The sequence below is a fragment of the Protopterus annectens genome, chromosome 1.part2 (assembly GCF_019279795.1).
Source record: "Protopterus annectens isolate FY-2018-M chromosome 1.part2, PAN1.0, whole genome shotgun sequence".
NCBI classification, from domain to species: domain Eukaryota; kingdom Metazoa; phylum Chordata; order Ceratodontiformes; family Protopteridae; genus Protopterus; species Protopterus annectens.
The window spans coordinates 397,682,717-397,702,926 of record NC_056727.1 but is presented as its reverse complement, the minus strand read 5'-3'; the positions used below and the strand labels follow the sequence as shown (position 1 = coordinate 397,702,926).

The 20,210-nt window shown below is 40.8% G+C and overlaps 1 protein-coding gene across 4 annotated transcripts in view; it reads left to right on the top strand.

Moving 5' to 3' along the window:
• Positions 1 to 18,537, top strand: part of PAK5 (p21 (RAC1) activated kinase 5) — a 2,555,323-nt gene extending 2,536,786 nt beyond the window's left edge. For all 4 annotated transcript variants that reach the window (XM_044056629.1, XM_044056641.1, XM_044056651.1 and 1 more), the window contains one exon: positions 16,699 to 18,537. In XM_044056629.1, coding sequence (XP_043912564.1) covers positions 16,699 to 16,854 — 156 coding nt within the window. In that variant the 3' untranslated portion in view covers positions 16,855 to 18,537. The remainder of the gene's footprint in view (positions 1 to 16,698) is intronic.
• Positions 18,538 to 20,210: the final 1,673 nt, after the last annotated feature.

The following is a 20,210-nucleotide window of genomic DNA, read 5'->3' as shown; positions in this document are numbered from 1 at the left end:
TCCACTGATATCCAAGGTCATTCTGAAGATTCACAATGGCTGTACCTTCTGGCCCAAGTAACAATGGTTTTCCTTTTTCTTTTTATTCGTTCTCTTTTCTTATGAAATTGTTCAGGGGCAATTAGCACAAGTTTCCTCACAGATTGGATTTTCACATAGAAGACAAGGGGAGTTTTATACACCCCAGTCTCATGTGGATCTTCACATAGATGACATTTGATTTTTATGCATTCCAGTCTCCTACAACTTTAACTAACTTTCTAGATGATTCAATTCTAATACCTTTCAGGCACCCTTTTCTTGATGGATGTACAGAAGGTGCTAAAAGAGGCAAGATCTATTGTAGCTAGGAAATGTTATGTTAACCACTGGAGGTTTTTTTTTTCTAGTTGGTCCCTTACCTATAACCAGAGCCCTTACTTCTGGTTCTCAAACAGTTTTGTGAGTTACTATCATATGGCCTGTTTACTTCTTTGAAATAGGATATTTATCAGCCATTTCAGCATGTCTACCCATGGATCCTCCCCTTCATTTCACTCTTTGCTCAAACTGTTTCACAAAGAGGTTTTTATGTTTATATGTAGGGTCACCTTTTGTTCAGGTGACAGTTAAATGGGATAGTTTCTTTTTGCTGGGAAAGTTCTTTCTGTCTGTATTTGAATGAGCTATTCTAGCTGTTTTTCGTTCTATTTTAGGCAGACTGACTGATTGCTATGACATCTGCTAGAGCGCATCTGGCTTGCAGCCATTCACGTCGAATTCATCCTTTTGCTTTTCCATGCATATAGCGTTATCTGTGGAAAAAAAACATATGCCCATACTACTTACTTAGTCCACCTTGAATGTATCCATCTATCTCCCTAATTTCTTTCAGGATGTGCATAACAGGGAAAATAGATTCTGTTTACTCTTGCCGTGCTTTTGCAGCTCAGTATTATTTTGTCAGTTCTTGGCCCTTTAGGGAAGCTATACAGCTAGTGTAGGACTGGAAAAAGACAACCTGTGTCAATTCAGACACTTCCATTTGGTTATAACGTAAACATATCGAGATTAAAGCACATTCTAATTGAGCTTTGTTTTCTTTGATTCCATATTGGAGAGGCTGGGCTCTAGAAACATTTTAGGGGCAACTACATGGTCATCTGTGCATTCATTTAGAAAGCACTGCATACTAGATTGCTTTTCCATGTCCAGCACTGACTTTGCAAGGACCATTCTCCAGGGCCTTTTGAATCCTTATCCTTCCTGCTCCTGGGTTGGATAGGCTTTGATATTCAAACCATGTAGTGAAAAGGCTACACCAGCAGTGAGAATGTTGAATGTAGTACAGTTGTGTAAGCTGGACTTACAGTAACGGTAAATATTCAAATTCCTCACTGCTGCATTAATCACACTCATCCACCATCCCCATACTTCTGTGTATACTTAGTTGTTGGGATGTAAAGTCATTTGTTAATGTTATGTCTTTTAGAGTTTCAGGATGAGTACACTCATCTCTCTGTATGGGCAAGAAAGTCACAAAAATGTCTTCACTCTGAATACTGATTTCTCTCCTCTGGGCTGTCCAGTCAGCAGTCAGAGTGAAAGTGTGGGAGGGAATCAGAGCTTTGTGAAGGTCTCCAGTTGTTGTTTCTGTAATGATCCCACCGCCTCCAGTCATATTCAACACTGTGGGGGTTCCATTTTAGTAGTTTAACAGCTCATTTAGATTTCCCTTATTTTTCTTTAAAGTAAGCTAGTTGGTTAACCTTTGCTGTCCCAGTGCCCTCTATTAAAACATATAGATTTAATTCAGTTACAATAATACATGTACATTTTTTTCATTCCAGCAAGGGTACACTGTTGATGCATTTTAATGCAAGCAAACCTCACAAATGCATTTTAGCACAAGCATCTGTACAAATCAGTACCTACCAAGGATAGCTGTACGTCAGCCAGCATACCAAAGCCATAGGCCCTTCCCGCCGCTGTACTTCAGACACACATCCTACGTCCAGGACGTAAAGTATATAAGTGGCATACTGTGCCTAATCCTCAGAACTATTTTGCTGCCAGTCTGAATGCTACTTTTTGAATTTGTTCTGTCAAGTTGTTGCGTTGTTTCTACTCCCAGGCCACCAGCACACAAGTACCCCACAGGGGACTTTTCTTCCCGTTATGTTGGTTTACCATTTTACATGTCATCCAGAAAGTGGAAATGTGGGTGTGGGAGGCAGGTTCCTCATAAGGATAGACGCAACTAGTGCCTTTTCCACCTAGGTGCAGACCACACTTATACTCATTGTGCTATCTTTTATACCCAAGACCCTTTGTAGCTATTTGCCCTCACTTTCTGTTTACCAAGAGAACCAACATCTGAAGTTATTTACCAAAGGAAACATGGCTTCTGAATCCACTCACCTGGACGCTCAGCCCCCTCTTAAGAAGAAGTTGAAAAATATCCATTTAGAGACTTCTGCTCCACATTGTTTGCCAGAGATAGCCATCTGGTCGGATGAAGAGTCCATGCACTGTCCGGTTCCAGCACCAGTTCCCTCTGCTGTGATCCAGTTTTAGGCTGATATGGGATTTTTTTTTTTGCATGTCCACCAAGGTTTGGGTATATGTCTGCTACAGATGAGAAGGAGGAGCTGTGGCTGATTATTTTGGGTGGGCCTAGGGGGATTCCCCAGATACTTGTTGGGGAAGAGGCTCCTTGGGAGGGCCCAGGGGGATTCCCCATATACTTGTTGGGGAAGAGGCTCCTAGTTCCCTCACTGAAATCAGACAGGACTCTGAACCACCTAAGCTTATTTAGGGCTCAGGTTCCCCTCAAGAAAAAGAAGTCAAGCAAAGCAGCTTCTGTGACCATGGATCCTTATAAATAGTAGCACAGTTTTGTGAGCATCTTTTTAAAGCCTTTATGGCCCTGAAGCCCCCTCAGGAAATATCTGTGGTTTCTGCTGTTCCTTTTTCTTCCACTACCTCTAAAAGATGTAGGGAATTTGACGCTTCTTCTTAAGATATGGAACTGGATTCTAGGGAAGAGGACCTAGAGTATTTTTTTCAGATCTATTCTCCTCTTGCTCTGGGGTCTGAGGGTAAGGATATTCTTTCTCCAGATTCCTCTATTGAAGAACTTTCTTTTGGTGACACAATTGTAAAAATGATGGAGCACTTTCAGTGGGAGAGCTTCCAAGTTTCTGAGGTTCAAAAAAGTACTATGCTTTTTTATAAATGTATTATTCCAGGCCTTCTTCAGTTCCTCCTGTACTTAAAGCCCTTCTGGTCACATTTACTGCTGCTTCCCAGACTCCTGAATCTCAGCCTCAGCCCCTGAGGCTCAAAAGATTTTATGTTTAAAAAAAAAACTCTGACCCTGCAGTTATTTATCTCTCTCCTGATAAACCTTCCAAACTGCTGTCTTTTTCCAAATGTCTCCCTTCTGTCCCTTTTGAGAAAGACAGTAAGGCTATGGAAAAGTTTATACCTGTGCTACCTTGGCTTTCAGAGCCATGAACTACCAGACTCATATGACCACCAGGTATGTGCTGGCTCTTCTGTATAAACTTGGTGATTTGACTGATATGCTTGATTCTGAAGTTAAGACTTCTGCTATTTCCTTATTGAGTACTGCTTCTCACATTGGTCACCATTTTATCAAATGCCATTATGATACTGCTGATACATCCTCTAGGGCTGCTGCATCAGGTTCTGTTTTACTCTGGTACCTCTTGGCTTAGGTTACAATTTCTTCCTGATTATGTAAAAGCCAAGTTGTTGGATTATCCCTTGGACTCTCAGAATCTATTTGGTTCTGCAGCTGCAGAGCTTTTTAAAACCTTACAAGATAAAGGGAAGATTATGCAAGACCTCAAACAGATTTATCTTTGCTTTATTCTTATGTTTCAAAGTAATTATTCTTCCAAGTATTCCTTTGGGCATAGTCAGTAAGATCTTTCTGGATAAACCTGCTCAGGATTCTAGAGGTTAAAAGCTGACAAATCTGCTTCTATTCATAATGTTCATCCTTTGCTGCCCCTCAATCAGATTACTCTTTCCCACCGGTTAACTCTGTCCTATCCCATTTAGCAGCAGATCACCACAGATTCCTGTATTCTTTCCATAATACAGCAATGTTACTTCTTAGTTTGGAAATTCCTTCAACCCTTTTCAGGGATTTTGTAGTCTCCACTTTGCCAGCTTCCTCATTTTCCTCCAATTCTTCAGGACCTTTTAGTTCAGGGAACTATTCAACCTGCTCCTCTCTCCGAGAGAGGCACAGGATTTTATTTCAGGATGTTTCTGGTTCCCAGGAATGAGGGCCCTTGGAGGCCTATTCTGGATTTCTCCTTTCTCAACACTTTTCTGAGAGTTCACTATTTCAAGATGTTCTGTCTTTCCAGTCCATGTTCCCCTTGCTTCTTCAGGCCTATCTGGTCTCAATGGACCTGAAGGGTGTTTATCTTCACATTCATATTCACACTTTCCTCAGGAAATATTTTTGTTTCTTTGTTTCTTCCTCACATTATCCATTCTCTTCTTTGACTTTTAGTCATAATACAGCTCTGGGAGTCTCTTCCAAATGTCTGGCCCTGTCATATCTTACTGCAGACTCCATGGTAACCAGATTTTTCCTTATCTGGATGACCTCATTCAGGAGCAGCTTCTTCAGAATCTCAGCTTTACCATGCTTCTACTGCAAAGTGTGTGGTTCACCTTCATTCTCAAGAAAATCTCATCTGACTTTTTCAAAGGATCAAGTTTTCCTAGAATGTAGGATTCAGACCTTGCCTATGACTGCTTTTCTTCCTCCTATCAAAGGTCACCTTCTTGACAACTTTCTCCTAGTGTCACCTTCTTCTACTTGTGGCATTTGCAAGAAAGTTTCTGCAAGTTCTAGGGTCATGGCTTCCACCATTCCTGTGATTCCTTTCAGTAGGCTGTGTGACGCCAATGCACTGGCCCAGCAATCAAGGAGTTCTCGATCCTCACCACTAACACCAGTGAGGGGCGTCCATGTAGGTAAAGGATAATAAATACACACACGCACAATAAAGTACAATTTCCCTTAAGAGCTCACAGAGATCACAGTCAGTCTGGGGCTGGTTTCTCCCTTTCTCTCCAGGTCCTCAATAAGACTTCCCACTGGCACAGCTATAGGGTCCAGATCTCAGCCTAGTGGGCAAGCTCACCCTCTCTGTCCAACCAGTGCTTTGTGTCCCTGCCCAAGTAGCTGACACACACACACACACACACACACTTTGAGATAAGAGTTCTATACAACCACACAGACACTCCTGGGGAAGGCTGTCATAGGTTCTCCAGCTGTGCCCCTTTTACCCAGACTATACAGTAGTGCCACTTGCCACCACCCACTAATATTTATCAGCTATATGGACGCCCCTCACTGGTGTTGGTGGTGAGGATTGAGGCTCCTTGATTGCTGAGCCAGTGCATGGGCATCACATATTAATTGTTTGCCAGTGGTGGGATATCCACACCACATATTAATTGGTTGGCAAATACTAACTGGCTTGTAGTGGTGTGGGTACAGTGAATTCCTGTAGCTTGTGTACAGTGATCACTGAAGGTGTTTTTGTACTCTAAATCAGCCATGCAGTGAATAGTCAGAGTTCAGATCACAATTGTTATATTTCTTTTGTTAGCTTAGTTAGTCAGGGAGAGCAGGCAGCATGTCAGCAGAGGAGCATGGAAATCTGACAGAGACAGCTGGCTGAGATGTGCCAGGCTAAAGGACTGGTGCATGGAAACCTGACTTGAGGCAGACATGATTGCAGCTGTGGTCACAGCTGCATCAGAAAACGGCAACCAGGAGGACAATCAGACTGGCAGTGGAGATGTACCACACTCAGAATGGACAGCTCAACCTTTCTGCAGAGGACTTAAAAATCCATCTGGAGCTAAAGAGACTTGAGTTGGAGGCCAGGCATTTGGAAATAGAAGCAGCAGAGAGACTGAGATGTCTGCAGGCTGAGGAGAATGAGAAACTGCTATGCCTGGATGCTGAGGAAAAGGAGAGGCAGAGGCAGCATGAAAAGGAGATGCTAACTCTTTGCCAGAGTCATGGAGGTAATGGAGAGGGGAGTAACAAGAACCTAGAAGCACAAAAGGTCAGTAAATTTCTTCCGCAGTTTACAGAGGGGGATAATTTTGATAGTTTCATTCATGTTTTTGAGAGGGTATGTAAACAGTATGATTGACCAAAGGCTCTGGATACAGTCCTGACCCCCTTACTCCAAGGTAAAGCTGTAACTGTGTTGTCTAAAATTTCTGATCAGGAATGTTTTGTTATAGTACTGTTAAGAACTGCTTGTTAGAATTTTTTAAGCTAACACCTGAAACTTATAGGAAAAAGTTTTGTGAGCATAGATGCAAAGCAAGTGAAAGTGTGTGTAAATATGTTGCTGAACTGAGCACTTATTTTCATAGTTGGGTGACTGGATATCAGGTCACCACTTTTGAAAGGCTGGCAAGACCGTTTGGTGAGGGAACAAGCCCTTAGCACTTTGCCTGAGGACATGAGGATCTGGTTAGCTGATAGACAATGTGCTACTTCAGATGAGTTGGGGAAGAAGGGAGACCTATACCTAGCAAGCAGGGCATCCCTGCATAGGAAGGGAACCCCCAGTACTGCTCATGGGTGTAAAGGAACCCATGGTGGACAGACTGCCCCAACAGAATCTGCCAGTAGCAGGGGAAGCCACTAGTTCAAGTACACATCCAGGACCTAGGGATAAATGTTTTGAATGCAGCCAGTGGGGCCATGTGGCATACAGATGCCACTGAGGCAAGGTGGGGAACAAAAGGTGAGGGAGCCAGTAAGTGGGAAGGACAAAATGCCAACAGTAGGTTGTCTTGAGACAATAGAGTTACCGAACTACCATCCTGCAGATGTCCTGATAGGGAGGGATTTGGATGAGGCAGTACCATGTGCTTATGCAGTTGCACGCAGTCCAGCTAGGAGACTAGCATGTAGGTCTGGTAGCCTGGGAGGAGACCCAGACAGACTGCATACTTACAGCCAAGACTTTTGAGGTGGTTACTTCAGGGAGGGAGCTACAGTGTATCAGTGAGACTGTATGTGAGCCACAACTGCTTGTGGGTACTGATGTTCCCTTGGACAGAGTGACTGCAAAGGTAGAGGTGAGTAGTAGTACCCAGGCTGACCTGTGGAAGGGGAGCTGGGAAGGGTTACAAAGAGAGTGCTGAGACAGGCTCAGCTCTTAGACCCTACATTGCAAGACCTGAGGCAGGTAGATAGTGAGGCACTTGATTCTCAAGGGAAGGGGGAAGTCTGTGTACTGGAACAAAGGGTTACTGTATAGACATTGGATCCCTGAGGGAGGGCAAGAAGGTGAGAGGGCACAGCAGTTAATAGTGCCTAGAGCCTACCATCTGGCACTTCTAGCCATAGCCCATGATATTCCCTTTGCAGGTCAGAACTTCTATTGACCTGGAATTTCCAGAGATGTAACAGGGTATTACAAGACCTGTGAGCAGTGCCAAAAGGTAGGCAAGGCAGGAGACAAGGTGAAAGCTGCTTTGATGCCTTTGCCTGTGATTGAGGAGCCATTTCAGAGGGTAGCTATGGATATTGTGGGGCCTGTGAGTACCCCAAGTTCCACAGGGAAACGGTATATTCTAGTGGTAGTGGATTATGCTACGTGATACCCTGAGACAGTGGCTCTAGCCTCCAGTGAGGCAGAAAAGGTGGCAAATGCTTTGTTACAGATTTTCAGCAGGGTAGGTTTCCCAAAAGAAATACTGACTGACAGAGGTGCCAATTTCATGTCAGACCTGCTGGCTTGTCTGTGGAAGTACTGGGGAGTGAAGCACCTGAAGACCACCCCATACTATCCCCAGAATAATGGTCTTTTGAGAGGTTAAACTCTGCAATCAAGTCTGTGCTACGGGCATTTGCAGACCCGTTTAAGAGGGAGTGGGGCAAATATTTGCCCCATCTGTTTGCTTACAGAGGGGTTCCCCAGGAATATACAGGGTTTTCACACTTTGAGTTGTTGTATGGGCATAGGGTAAGGGGACCTGTAGATTTAATTTGTGATGAATGGGAAGGTGAGTGTGAACCTCACAAGGAGTCTGTTGTGGCATATGTCCTAAACCTCAGGACAAAGCTCAGGGAACTCATGGGCTTGGCCCAGGAGAACCTGACAGAAGCTCAACAACAGGAAAAAGTTATGGTATGACAGGACCACTCGAGCTAGAGAGGATGCTGTAGGGCAGCAGGTAATGGTTCTCATTCCTTTCAGACAAACAAGCTGCAAGCAGCTTAGGAGGGACCCTACAAGGTGGTAAGAAAGGTAAGCGACATTAATTACATGGTGGAACTGCTAGGCAGGAGGCAGGGGTACCAATTGTACCATGTTAACATGATGAAACCTTACCATGATAGGGAGGCCCTTGTGCTGAGCATTTGCAGTGGATTGCAGGAGGAGTCTTAGGGAGATCTGTTGACTGATGATCTCAGTGAGGCTCAGATAGACACTTCAGTAGAAGGGGTAGCAATGTCCCCCCAGCAGCTATCTCCTACCCAGGTTCGAGAAATCCGACCAGTGTTACTGGAGTTTGGGGACATGTTCACTGGGAAATCATGGTGCACCCACCTGGTGCAGCACCAGGTGGATACAGGAACCCAAAGGCCTATTAGGCAGGCCCCTTATAGGGTGCCTGAGAGAGTCAAACAGACTCTGAGGGAGGAGATACAGGAAATGTTGGAACTAGGGGTAATTCAAGAGTCCAACAGTCCCTGGGCCTCCCCAGTGGTGCTGGTGCCAAAGAAGGATGGCAGCACCAGGATCTTTGTGGACTACAGGAAATTAGTCACATAGAGTCAGATGCTTACCCCATGCCTAGGACAGATAAGGCCCTAGAGCAGCTGGGTGGGGCTAAGTATCTTACAACTGTTGATCTTACCAAGGGTTACTGGCAGGTGCCCTTGACTTGACTCCCAGTGCTAGAGAGAGAGGTCAGCCTTTGTGACTCCTTTTGGCTTGTATGAGTTCACAAAGATGCCGTGTGGGATGAAAAATGCCCCAGCAACTTTCCAGAGGCTGGTTGATCATATCCTAGCAGGAGCAGGAGGGTTTGCCCTTGCTTACCTAGATGATATTGCCATCTGCAGCCATTCCTGGCAAGTGCACCTTCAACATGTCAGGGAGGTGCTAGGCAGACTACAGAGGGGCAGGCTTGACCATTAAGCCCAGCAAATGTCAGGTCGGTATGGCAGAGGTCTTCTGCCTGGGACATAGAGTGGGGAGTGTTAAAATCAGGCCAGAACCTGTCAAAGTTGAAGCCATTCAGGCATGGCCTGCATCTGTTACCAAAAAGCAGGTGAGGGCACTCTTAGGGACAGCAGGGTACTACAGAAAGTTTCTCCCCAATTATAGTACCATAGCTGCTCCCCTCACAGACCTGACAAGGAAAAACAGGCTAGATAAGGTAGTGTGGACCACAGCATGTGAGAAGGCATTCCAGAAGCTTAAAGACGCTTTGGGAGGACCCTTGTGTTAGCCAGTCCAGATTACAGCAAATAATTTGTTGTGGTGGTGGATGCTTCAAACCATGGGGTGAGGGCTGTACTTAGCCAGATTTCTTCAGAGGGAGAAGAGCACCCAGTGGTTTATCTCAGTTGTAGGCTCCAACCCAGGGAGGAATGCTATGCAGCTGTAGGAAAAGAATGTCTATCCATAGTGTGGGCACTGCAGAAACTTCAGCCTTATCTATATGGAAGAAAATTCACTGTAGTGTCAGATCACAATCCCCTAACATGGTTAAACAGAGCCAGCCAGCACTGCCAAGTTGCTAAGTTGGAGCCGAGGGTTGCAAGCATATGATTTGTCAGTGCAGCACCACAGTGGGATTAGCAGTGCCATTGCAGATGGGCTCTCAAGACAGGGAATGGGGTAAGGTGTACTCAGACTAACCCTCTCAAGCAATGTTTCTCAGGGGTCACTTGAAAAACTAGCTTGAGTTCTCTGGGGGGGGGGGGTGAATATAGGCGAAGGCTGCAAGCCTAGCCAAATAGAATTTTGTAGATAATTCTGTCATTTGTAAATATTAATGTAAGCCACAGGCATATTCTGTTAAAGATGAAATGACTGTACTGGATGTTGAACTGGAAAAAAATGTAACAACAGTGCACTCTGCTGTAATAAAGCTGATAAGACAAGCATTGTGAAATTCTTTGATCTAAAACTCAGAGCTGAGATGTCTACAGGGAGGCATTCTGCCTATTGTTTTGAGGCCAGAGTTAATAGCTAGAATATACATGTATAATTTATTTTATTCCTGTGGCTTCCTGACTAGCTGCAAGATCAAAAGTGCTATTAACCTCTGAGTTTCTGTTAGCTTGGGAACCAGAAAGAAGTGATGTAATCTGAAATGAATCAGTTGTACTGTGTTATCAATTTAAGGACAGAAAGAATGAGGGCATTGAGCATTTGTATTGAGAACATCCAACTCACCAGCAATGTGCCTGTGTTCTGTATGTAAGTATGATCTTAGACTTCAACATTTCTCTTAGAAATAGCAAGGAAATAGGAATATTAGACAGTTGTTTTCTGTACTGATGTCAGAACTATTCTATTGTATTTTATGCATTTTCCTGTGTCTGAACTCTTGACTAGCACCATGTAGTAAGAAGTATTGCCGCGTGTTTTTATTATTTATTATTAAATATTTTTAAAATTTTCAACTGTGGCTGTTTTGTGTAGAGATCATTTAAGCTCTAGAGTACATTGCATAGCTATATATAGTGATACTGTACAAAGCCACTCCAAATAAGCCTTGACTGTTCAGTTGCACTTACCATTTGGATAATAATATTGCACAGTATAATTGGACACCCTTTCATAAGTGCCTTTTGGTAGCTGTCAAATATTAGTGGGTGGTGGCAGTGATTTCTACCGTATAGTGTGGGTAAAAGGAGCACAGCTGGAGAACCTGTGCCATCCTTCCCCAGGAGTGTCTGTGTGGTTGCATATAAAACACGTGTGTGTATGTCAGCTACTTGGGCAGGGATACGAAGCACTGGTTGGACAGAGAGGGTGCTGGAGGTTTGAGCTTGTCCACTAAGTTGAGATCTGGACCCTATAGCTGTGCCAGTGGGGAGTCTTATTGGGGATCTGGACAGAAATGGAGAAACCAACCCCAGACTGACTGTGATATCTGTGTGCTCTTAAGGGAAATTGTACTTTACTGTGTGTGTTTTTATTATCCTTTCCCTATATAGACACCCCTTACTGGTATTAATGATGAAGATAGAGGCTCCTTGATTGCTGGGCCAGTGCACAGGCTTCTTGAGGTAAATTAAGTGGTATCTAAAGACAGAGTTCAACATTGTCACCCTCTGGAATTTCACATTCCTCTTTTGCCTTGTCTCAAACAGGAACGTCTGTGGTGGCTTCATCAGATCTCTGAATCCATGACTACTTTTTCAAGCTCATTCCACCACTCAGGAGTTGTATCAAAATGCTTCATATGTGGGATGGTAGGCCTCCAACTATATCAGGGTCCAGGGAGTGTGATCTCCCCGACAACCAGAAGGCTGCATCAGCATCAAATAAATGAAGGCTCTGCATTTGGCTTTTTAAGACTAGCATTCCTTCTGGGTTCTTGACCCTCTCCAGGTTTACTCAAACACCACCACTGTTATGTGGTATCTAAACAAACAAGGGGGGCACAAAGACTAACTCCTGTGGTTTGGGAATTTGCACCATCATCTGATCCTCCTTGTGGCAGACATCTGAAGCAGGTCCAGGGCAGATCTTGAATGTATTCTTCACACAGAGGCTTTCTTTGACTTTATCCACTGGTGTGTACTAAACAGATCTGTTTGCCTTCCTTCAGAACAAGCAACTTTCCAGGTTCTGTTCCACAGTGCTGAATCCTTTTTCTTGGAAACTGGACACCATTTCTTTTTCCTGCAAAGGGATGTTTCTGTATGCCTATCCCCTCTTCCTTCATTGCTCAAGGTCTTACATGCGATCATGTGGAACAGACTCATAATCTTGTGGTTGACTCCCTTTTGGCCTAGACAGCATTGGTTTCCCCTTCTGTTTCATCTGGCCAAGGACAGTCATCACAAGTCACTTCACAGGAACAGGATGGATCTCCTCACACAGGACAAAGGCTTTCTCATTCACCCTCCTCTGCTCACCCTACATTTGACTGTTTGGCTGATAGGGTTTTGATCCCTTTCCAACATGAGTTTTCTGAGGATATGCTTCAGGTTTTGTAGGAGACCAGAAAACTCTGTACTAGAAAATCCTGTGCTATTAAATGGACAAGATTTTCTCATTGGCATAATAGGCATGAACAGAGCCCTCTTTTAATGGACATTCCTACTAGTCTAGCTTATTCTTATGCTTCTGGTGTATATGACAGTTTTAACCATATGTATTTACTCAATGATATAACATTTTGAAATTAATAGGTATGGGATTGAATCAGAGAGTGATTAAATTAAGAAATGTTTTATGTGTTAAGGTTGTAATGAGTAGGATAGAGTCCAAAGTTCTTAAATCACCTGGACAGTAACTTGAGATATGGCATATGGATGTGAGAAAGGAAGCATTTTGAAGATTGTAGGAGGTTGCTGCATATATAATTCACTTAAGTGACAGTTTGTGATTTGTGAAAAAAAGTATTTATACAAGATGCTTGTGCTCAATATGGGGTTGCAGTGGTGACAAATTACTGTTTTTTACTGCTGTTTGAGGCATTTTGTTATTGTTTTGGCTTGGCATAAAAACTGTAATTGAAAAAATGGTCATGTTACAGTTGGAGATTGTGAGAAAGAATAAAAAGATGGGTTTGCAGTGGTTGGGTATATAGTTACAGAAATATGGGCAGTAGTTTTGATGTGCATTGTATGAAATGAGTAACAGTGAGTGGTGCTGTAGCGAACGGATAATTGGTGAAAGCCAGACACTTTTTTTTCCAACATATGCTTAATAAATTCAGTAATGGTGATTATTAATGGCATGGAACTACCTTTTTGCATTCTAATTGGGATCGATAAGCTACTGTAATGGATTTGTGTCTTGAAGCACCACTGTATGAGTGAGTGATATTAGGAAAGGGTGGAAGTGGTGCAGATGAGATTATGGCCATCCCTTTCCTCTGGAGAAAGCAGTTGTCAGACATGTATTGTTTTCACTGCATGTTTCAACCTTAAAAGCTCTGGGAAGTTAACATAAGACCACCACAATGTGTCAGAGTCAGGACTCTCAATGTGAAAGTAAGTTTGAGCTTAGTGGGCAAGATGAGCACAACCTAAACATTACTCTTTGTTTTTAGTGTGGTGTACATTAAGGAGTATAACTTTTGCTGTCAATGTTAGTGGTATAATAGAAATAATGTATTGTGCCAAAATGCTCAAAATTTCTCTAACCTGCCAATAACTAAAATAAAAATGCAGGGTAATGAAATAAAAATGACACTGGTGTTTTCCCACCTATCTGTTGAAAAAAGAGAAATTTAAGGAATGGGCTTTAGAAATAATTCAGGAGCTATTACAGAAGATAGAAAATTCTTCCGAAAATATAGCTAGGGAGTGGGATAAAATTAAAGTAGAGTTTAAAGCTAGGGTGGAAATTAAGGAAAAGGGAGTTAATGGTTAAGAAGTAACAAGAATTATTTAGAGGAATCTATCATAACCAGAAAAGGAGCAACTGCAGAATACTAAACTGAAAATAAGGGATTACCTTGACAATATGCATGAGTTCAGAAAGATTACTGTTAAGCAAATATTTTTTACGATAATTCTAGAGTACAAAAACTTTTAGCACAACGACTCAGACAACACAAAGTAGAAAGAGCTGTCACAAAGCTTAGGGAGCCTATAACAAAGATAAGAGAATCCTGTAGAAGTATTAGAAATATTTCAGAAATTTTATGCAAGTTTGTATAAAGCAGAGAGAAATGGAAATCAAAAAAAGGTACAAATGGAAGTGTTAATGGAAAAATGAAATATGCCAAGGTTAGAGGTAGATGAAGCTCATTTACTAACAGGATAGGAGAGGATGAGATAAAAATGGTTATGTATAACCGAGCTACAGGAAAGTCCCCAGAAATTGATGGTATTCCTATGGAAGTTTGGAAGCTAGGAGGGAAAAAAAACTGATAAAGATCTTGAAAGTTTTCTTTAACAGTATTTTAAGAGGAGAAGAAATACCAGCATCCTGGAAGAAAGCGGTGGTAATGGTAATACCTAAAGAGGGCAAAGATCCATCGGATCCAGCTTCATACAGGCCCATTTCAATACTAAGCCATGATTATAAAGTGTTTGTGTCTGTAATGGCTAAAATAATGTTAAAAGTGATGCCAAAATTGATAGATATGGATCAGCGTGGTTTTATGGAAGGGAGGCAAACATTTAACAACATTAGCAGAACACTGATGATCCTGAGGGGAAGCACAATGTAAGAAAATACCACTGTTATTGGTGGGTCTTGATGCAGAGAAAGTATTTGACATAGTAGACTGGGACTTCATGAGCAGGACAGTGGAAGTATTTGCTTTGCGTGATGCACTTATAAGGTTAATTAGGAGTATATATGAGGGATCAGAGGTAAAAATTAAAGTAGGTTGGGTTCTCTGATAATTTCGGCTTGAGTAGAGGAACCAGGCAGGGTGTCCTCTTTCCCCTTTGTTTGTATTATATTTATAACCATTGGCAAAGAAAATAAGGGACCCAGAAATTCAAGGATATAATTGGTATGGCAACCAAGAAAAGCTGGCTGTTTTTGCAAATGACATTATTTTAAACATGACAAAACCAGAAAGGGACATTACAGTTTTGTGGAACATTTTAAGATAGTTTCAAATCTTTTCAGGATACAAAATTAATGAAGCTAAAACAAAGGTGGTACAGGTAAATTGTACCCACGTATGAATTGGTCCAACAATATCCATATTTATGGGGACATAATGAAATGAAGTATTTAGGAGTATGGATTAGAAATTACTCTGTTGTTGCAACTAAGGATATGTGGGAAGAGACTAAACAGAAGATAATGCAAAAATTACGAAACTGGAGTCTTTGTTATATGGATAGTAAGATACAAGCAATTAAAATGTTTTTAGTCCCTTTAATCTTATACACAGATCAGGCGTGTTTTTATCAACCAGAGGAGAAGCTGTGGATAGCAATTAAAAAAAGAGCTGAAGGATTTTTATCTGGAAGGGGAAGATGGCAAGGGTCAAGTGGGATAAGCTGATTCTTCCAGTAGAACAAGGTGGACTAGGATTACCTAATTTGAGGGGGTATTTTAGGGCAATACAGTTAAGGCTGTTATACATAGTACAAGGAGAAAACTATAATTCAGAGTGGAAAGGGAAGATGATGATACTGGGGGGAGTTCAAGAAACAAGGAGAGACTGGTGTTTTGGATGCAGACTGTTAAGGAGAACGACAACAGTTATACAGAATATTATAGTCATAAAATAGGGAATGTTTTAAGAACTAAACCAGCATGGGAATGGAGAAAAGAGATTCTGCTGATAGGGATGGAGACAAATAGGCAAGAGGGGGCTGGAATTTATTGGACAAAACTGGCAAAAGAACCAAGGTGTTGGGAGCAAATAACTAGAAAGAGAAAGGTAATAAAATGGGAAGATGCCAAGTATTTATTTGGACTGCAGATTAGAGATTGCCTTCCGTATCAAGGATTGATATCAGAGTACAGGCAAAGAGAAAGAAATAGGGAGTCTTAAACAAAAGACCAGCACTGGTAGAGTTTTTAATAGAATCTAGAATAGAAACTGTGTTAAAAAAGGAATAATTAGTAGAGCATATAAAATATTACATAACTATGAAAGTCAATCAGAGGAGCTTAGAAAGGATTGGGAAGAGAGATTGGATAAGCAATTCACAGAGAGACAATAGGGGGATATATGTTTATCTCCCAAATATGCAGGAAAGTGTAGAATATTTAGGATCATTGCCTGGAAGTGTTTACATAGGTATTTTTATACCTCAAGTAGATTCCAAAGAATTTTTCCTCAGGTGGATAACAAATGTTGGGAGGTGTGACGGGGAAGAAAGAGGCAGTTGGGAACATATTTTTTGGGAGTGTAATGAGTTTGCAGACTTTAAAGATTCCTTATGGACCGCTGTGTTGGGGATGCTGGGTTAGCAGATTGGATTGACTGGGGAGAAGATTTATTTGAGCTATGAAACAGAATTGGAATTGCCTAGGCATAGTAAAGCCTTGCTGAATCTAATTATGGTGGCTACCAAAAAAGTAATTACTAGAAAATGGAAATCAAAATCTAAACCAATTTTACTAGAAGTAGTGAATATAGTAACAGAGATAAAACAGTTGGAATTGGAATCTTTAGGAAAGGGAAGGAGCAAGCTACACAGAAAAAATGGGAAATTGTGAGAACGAGGTTTAAAAGAAGGCAGGATTTGAATGAGCTGTATAATGCTTAACTGACAATGACTGGCTACATTATAAACAATGTTTGCAACTACAGTTGTATCAGTGGTGTCTGTGATGCATAATGTTTATAACTAAAGTGGTGTCAATGTTTGTTTTTCATTTATATAAATGTAAAATTGCCTGTATCATATGTAATCATTTAATAAAGATGTTTTTGTTAAAATTCTGTAAGATGCATAATTTGAACAATTATTTGTTAATGTTTATTGTTTTCTGTTAATTGTTTTAGGTTTCTTCTATGCTGCGAGGATTCTTGGATTTAATGTTGGTGAGGGAGCCATCCCAAAGGGCAACAGCACAAGAGTTGCTCAGACATCCTTTCCTGAAGCTTGCTGGCCCTCCTTCCTGTATTGTACCACTTATGAGACAATACAGACACCGCTAAACTACAGAATGTGTATCCATGGAAATTGTGTACTGGTATCAGGAAGTGGCAAAGAAATTATAAACTGTTTAAATAACCATTTCATTGTACTAAGAAGGTAGGCTCAGAGGTGGATGAAACCAAAAAGTTTTGATTAATATATAAAGCAAAATTAGGGAAAATAGATTGTTCCCCATAGATAACTAGGAAGCTGGAGGTAATGTTGAGCCAGAAAGACCATGTGTTCCTTATGATGCAGACTAATAGCTGCTAATGTTCAACATAATTTTGTGAAGCAAAGCTTCACTAAAAAGTCAGGTAGTAAATGAGCCAGCAGTTTCACTGCCTTTAACAAAACCAGTTAACAGCACATGTAGAACTTAGCCACATTATCTTACTAAATGAAGTAGATAAAGCAGTCATGTTTGTATAATGACGTATCATTTTTTCTGACAGGAAAAGCACTTTTCTTCTGACAGTATAGCAGTGTAATGTATTTTAGACAGAATTTCTAATTTTTCTGTACAAACCTTTTTGATAATTTGCAATATTTTTGATGTTACTTATGTAATGTAACCATTGTTCTATGGGCAGTATTAAGAAGGGTTTTGAGCAAGATCTGTCGCACTTTTTTACAATTTTTTTTTTTAAAGAAGAAAGCATTCAGAATGTTTAAACTGTTAACATTTTCCCATTATTATTTCTACTATAGGCACTGATTTATTATTGTAAAACAAGATAGCATGTATTTGCAGAACGTAAATTTAAAACATGACCAGGGAATTTACTGTCCTGGAGGTGGTAGAACATTTTGTTCCCACTTGAATTACAGTTTGGCAGTACAGGTAATTAGAATATTTTATGTAGGTTTGATACTCACTTTATAATTTGCTGTTAACGCTGGGTATTTTTTACCCTCCTTTAGTTCTGACAGATAGTTGAATGCTGTCACATTAATTTAGTTTGTATTTGCCAAGGCAAAATATGGCAGGTGTTCATAGTATCCACTAGCATTCTTTCTGGTGTTTGACTACAGTGTTAGTGTTATTGCCCATCAGTTACGTATTATTTTAAATACATAATGAGGCACAAGGTTTAATTACTAAGTGGGTATAGTGTTCTTACTAGAAATCTGTCTTGTTCCTTAAGATTATATTGTAATACTATTCCCACATCTAATTAGCCAGTTGTGCCACTGTGCAAACATTGCTGAATGTTATTACAGTGGGTAACTACTACTGTAAAGTAAATGTTGTATTGCTTGTCAGGTGAATTTGCATGTTTATTGTAGGGAAATAGGTGTGGCTTTATTAAACTATAGAGGTGCTTTCCATAAAACCTTGTTGAGAATAAAATTTTAGTTCTTTGTCAAAGGTTAGTCCCTTTAATTTGCAGTTTCAAAGTAGAAATTTACTTCTACACATTGTAGCATGATAACTTTATGATTTCTTTGTCACTTAATCCACAGTTGTATAAATTCACAGCCGTGTATGTGTTTTTCTGCCGTTGATTTCTGCATCCAAAATGGTCAACTGTATTTATTTCAAAAATTGTTTATTTTTTTAATAATTTAATTTGTATCTTTAACCTAAAGTAAATATTGACAGCAAAGACTAAAATAAGTACAGTACTCAGATATTGGTCAGTTCGCAGTAATAATTGCTGCAGATAAATAAATGGCACTGAAAAAATTTTGATACAACATTCAAGTCTTTGGGCTATTTCTTTCAGTCTCTACATTGTAAAATAGTAGTAACAGAAGATTTGGAATACTTCTTTTAAGTTTTTGAGTTTGTTAAAGTTTTACTTAATTAAATTTTTGTTCTTCAATTCTGTTCAATTCTGCAACAAACCTAAATCAGGTGCTTTATTTTTTTAAATGTTGAACCCATATTTTAAATTTGCATCCTTTTTCATAGAAACTTTTGCCCCAAATGCCTGCCAGCAGTCGAGACTTTTTGTTTTGGACTGCTCATTTGTTGCCTTGTGTCTTATCTGACCTCACTCCATGTCACCATTTTGAGAGGAACACCCTCTGTTGAGAACTTTGCCTTGGAGTCCTTCATTGTCATGGTCCGGTAGATACTTAGGATAGGGAGCGCCTAAGCAACCATCATCCAGGCAACAGAGATTCTTTGTTCCCTCACATTCCCACTCATTGTCTTTATACATACTAGTCTGCGGACTTCCTACATCCAGTACAGTCATTGTCCCAGTAACCTGAGTGTCAGGCTCAACACCACAAAGAAGGACATTTGCATTTAAAGGTGGACCCCAATTGTCCCCAATCTGGGGATTACCCATTGCACTTCTCTCAAAAGCCATCTTCTCATGACAGTCTGCTGTGGAGAAGAACATTTTACTAGACCTAACCTCACTACCTACAGCATAGAATACCTTTCTGTTATATGTGCTCCCGACCACATGCTCATGAAAGAAACTTAATGGCCTGGTAGTACCAAGCACAGATCCCCAGTCTGTTTTGATGCATTCCAGTACCTGCAAACCTCTGCTTGTCGATGGTAAGAGCAGCAGAAGAGAGCTGCTATTCACACTCTTTGGAATGAGCAGGCAGGTGTCAGCTACTCATTCGCACTACTTAGTTGACTTTTTCAGTGGTTGGGTTTTTAATGAAACCCAAGTCATCTGGATGAAAAAAATATCTTTTCTGACAGCATGAATATTTTTTCTTGTTATGATTTTTGGTTCATGATTTATGCTATTACTTTGTGCGCTTCCAGATTTGTATGGAAATTACGTAGACTTGCAGAAGTCTGTGTGGCAGGTGGTGTAATAAATTTGTCAGTTGGATTTGGATGCAAAGATATATGACTTCAGAAAATGATGTGTTCAAAAAGTTTTTTGTGATTTGTAATGGCAAAAGCTCTTATCCATCCAGTCCTTCAATATGGTGAGTGGGAGAAGAGTGGTTGAGTCTCTTGATACATGGTTAATATTAAGATCACCTAGAAATGTTGACTTACGAATAATTACTACCAGATTATTAAAATAAGTTATCAATTAAATTCCAAAAAGGTAGTTGATTTTATGACACACACAATGACTTGTCACAGTATTCTTGACAGCTGCTGTGTCAAGGTATTTCAGTTGATGTTTTCAACACATTTTAAAGCACGTCAGAAAATATGCAGGTTAGGCAGTTGGGACCCCCAACTGATGGTGGCTAGAGAAGACGTACATTTTGCTATACAGTAAAGTCTTACTTAACCGGAACTCAAGCAAGCAGAACGCTCAAGAAACCAGAAAAAAGTTGACAAAATGTAGTACAGTATGAACAATTCAGTTTTTCATGTGTTGCACTTTTTATTCCCCCCACAGAAACCTACCTTATGGTTTTAGAGTTTTAAAAAGGAAGA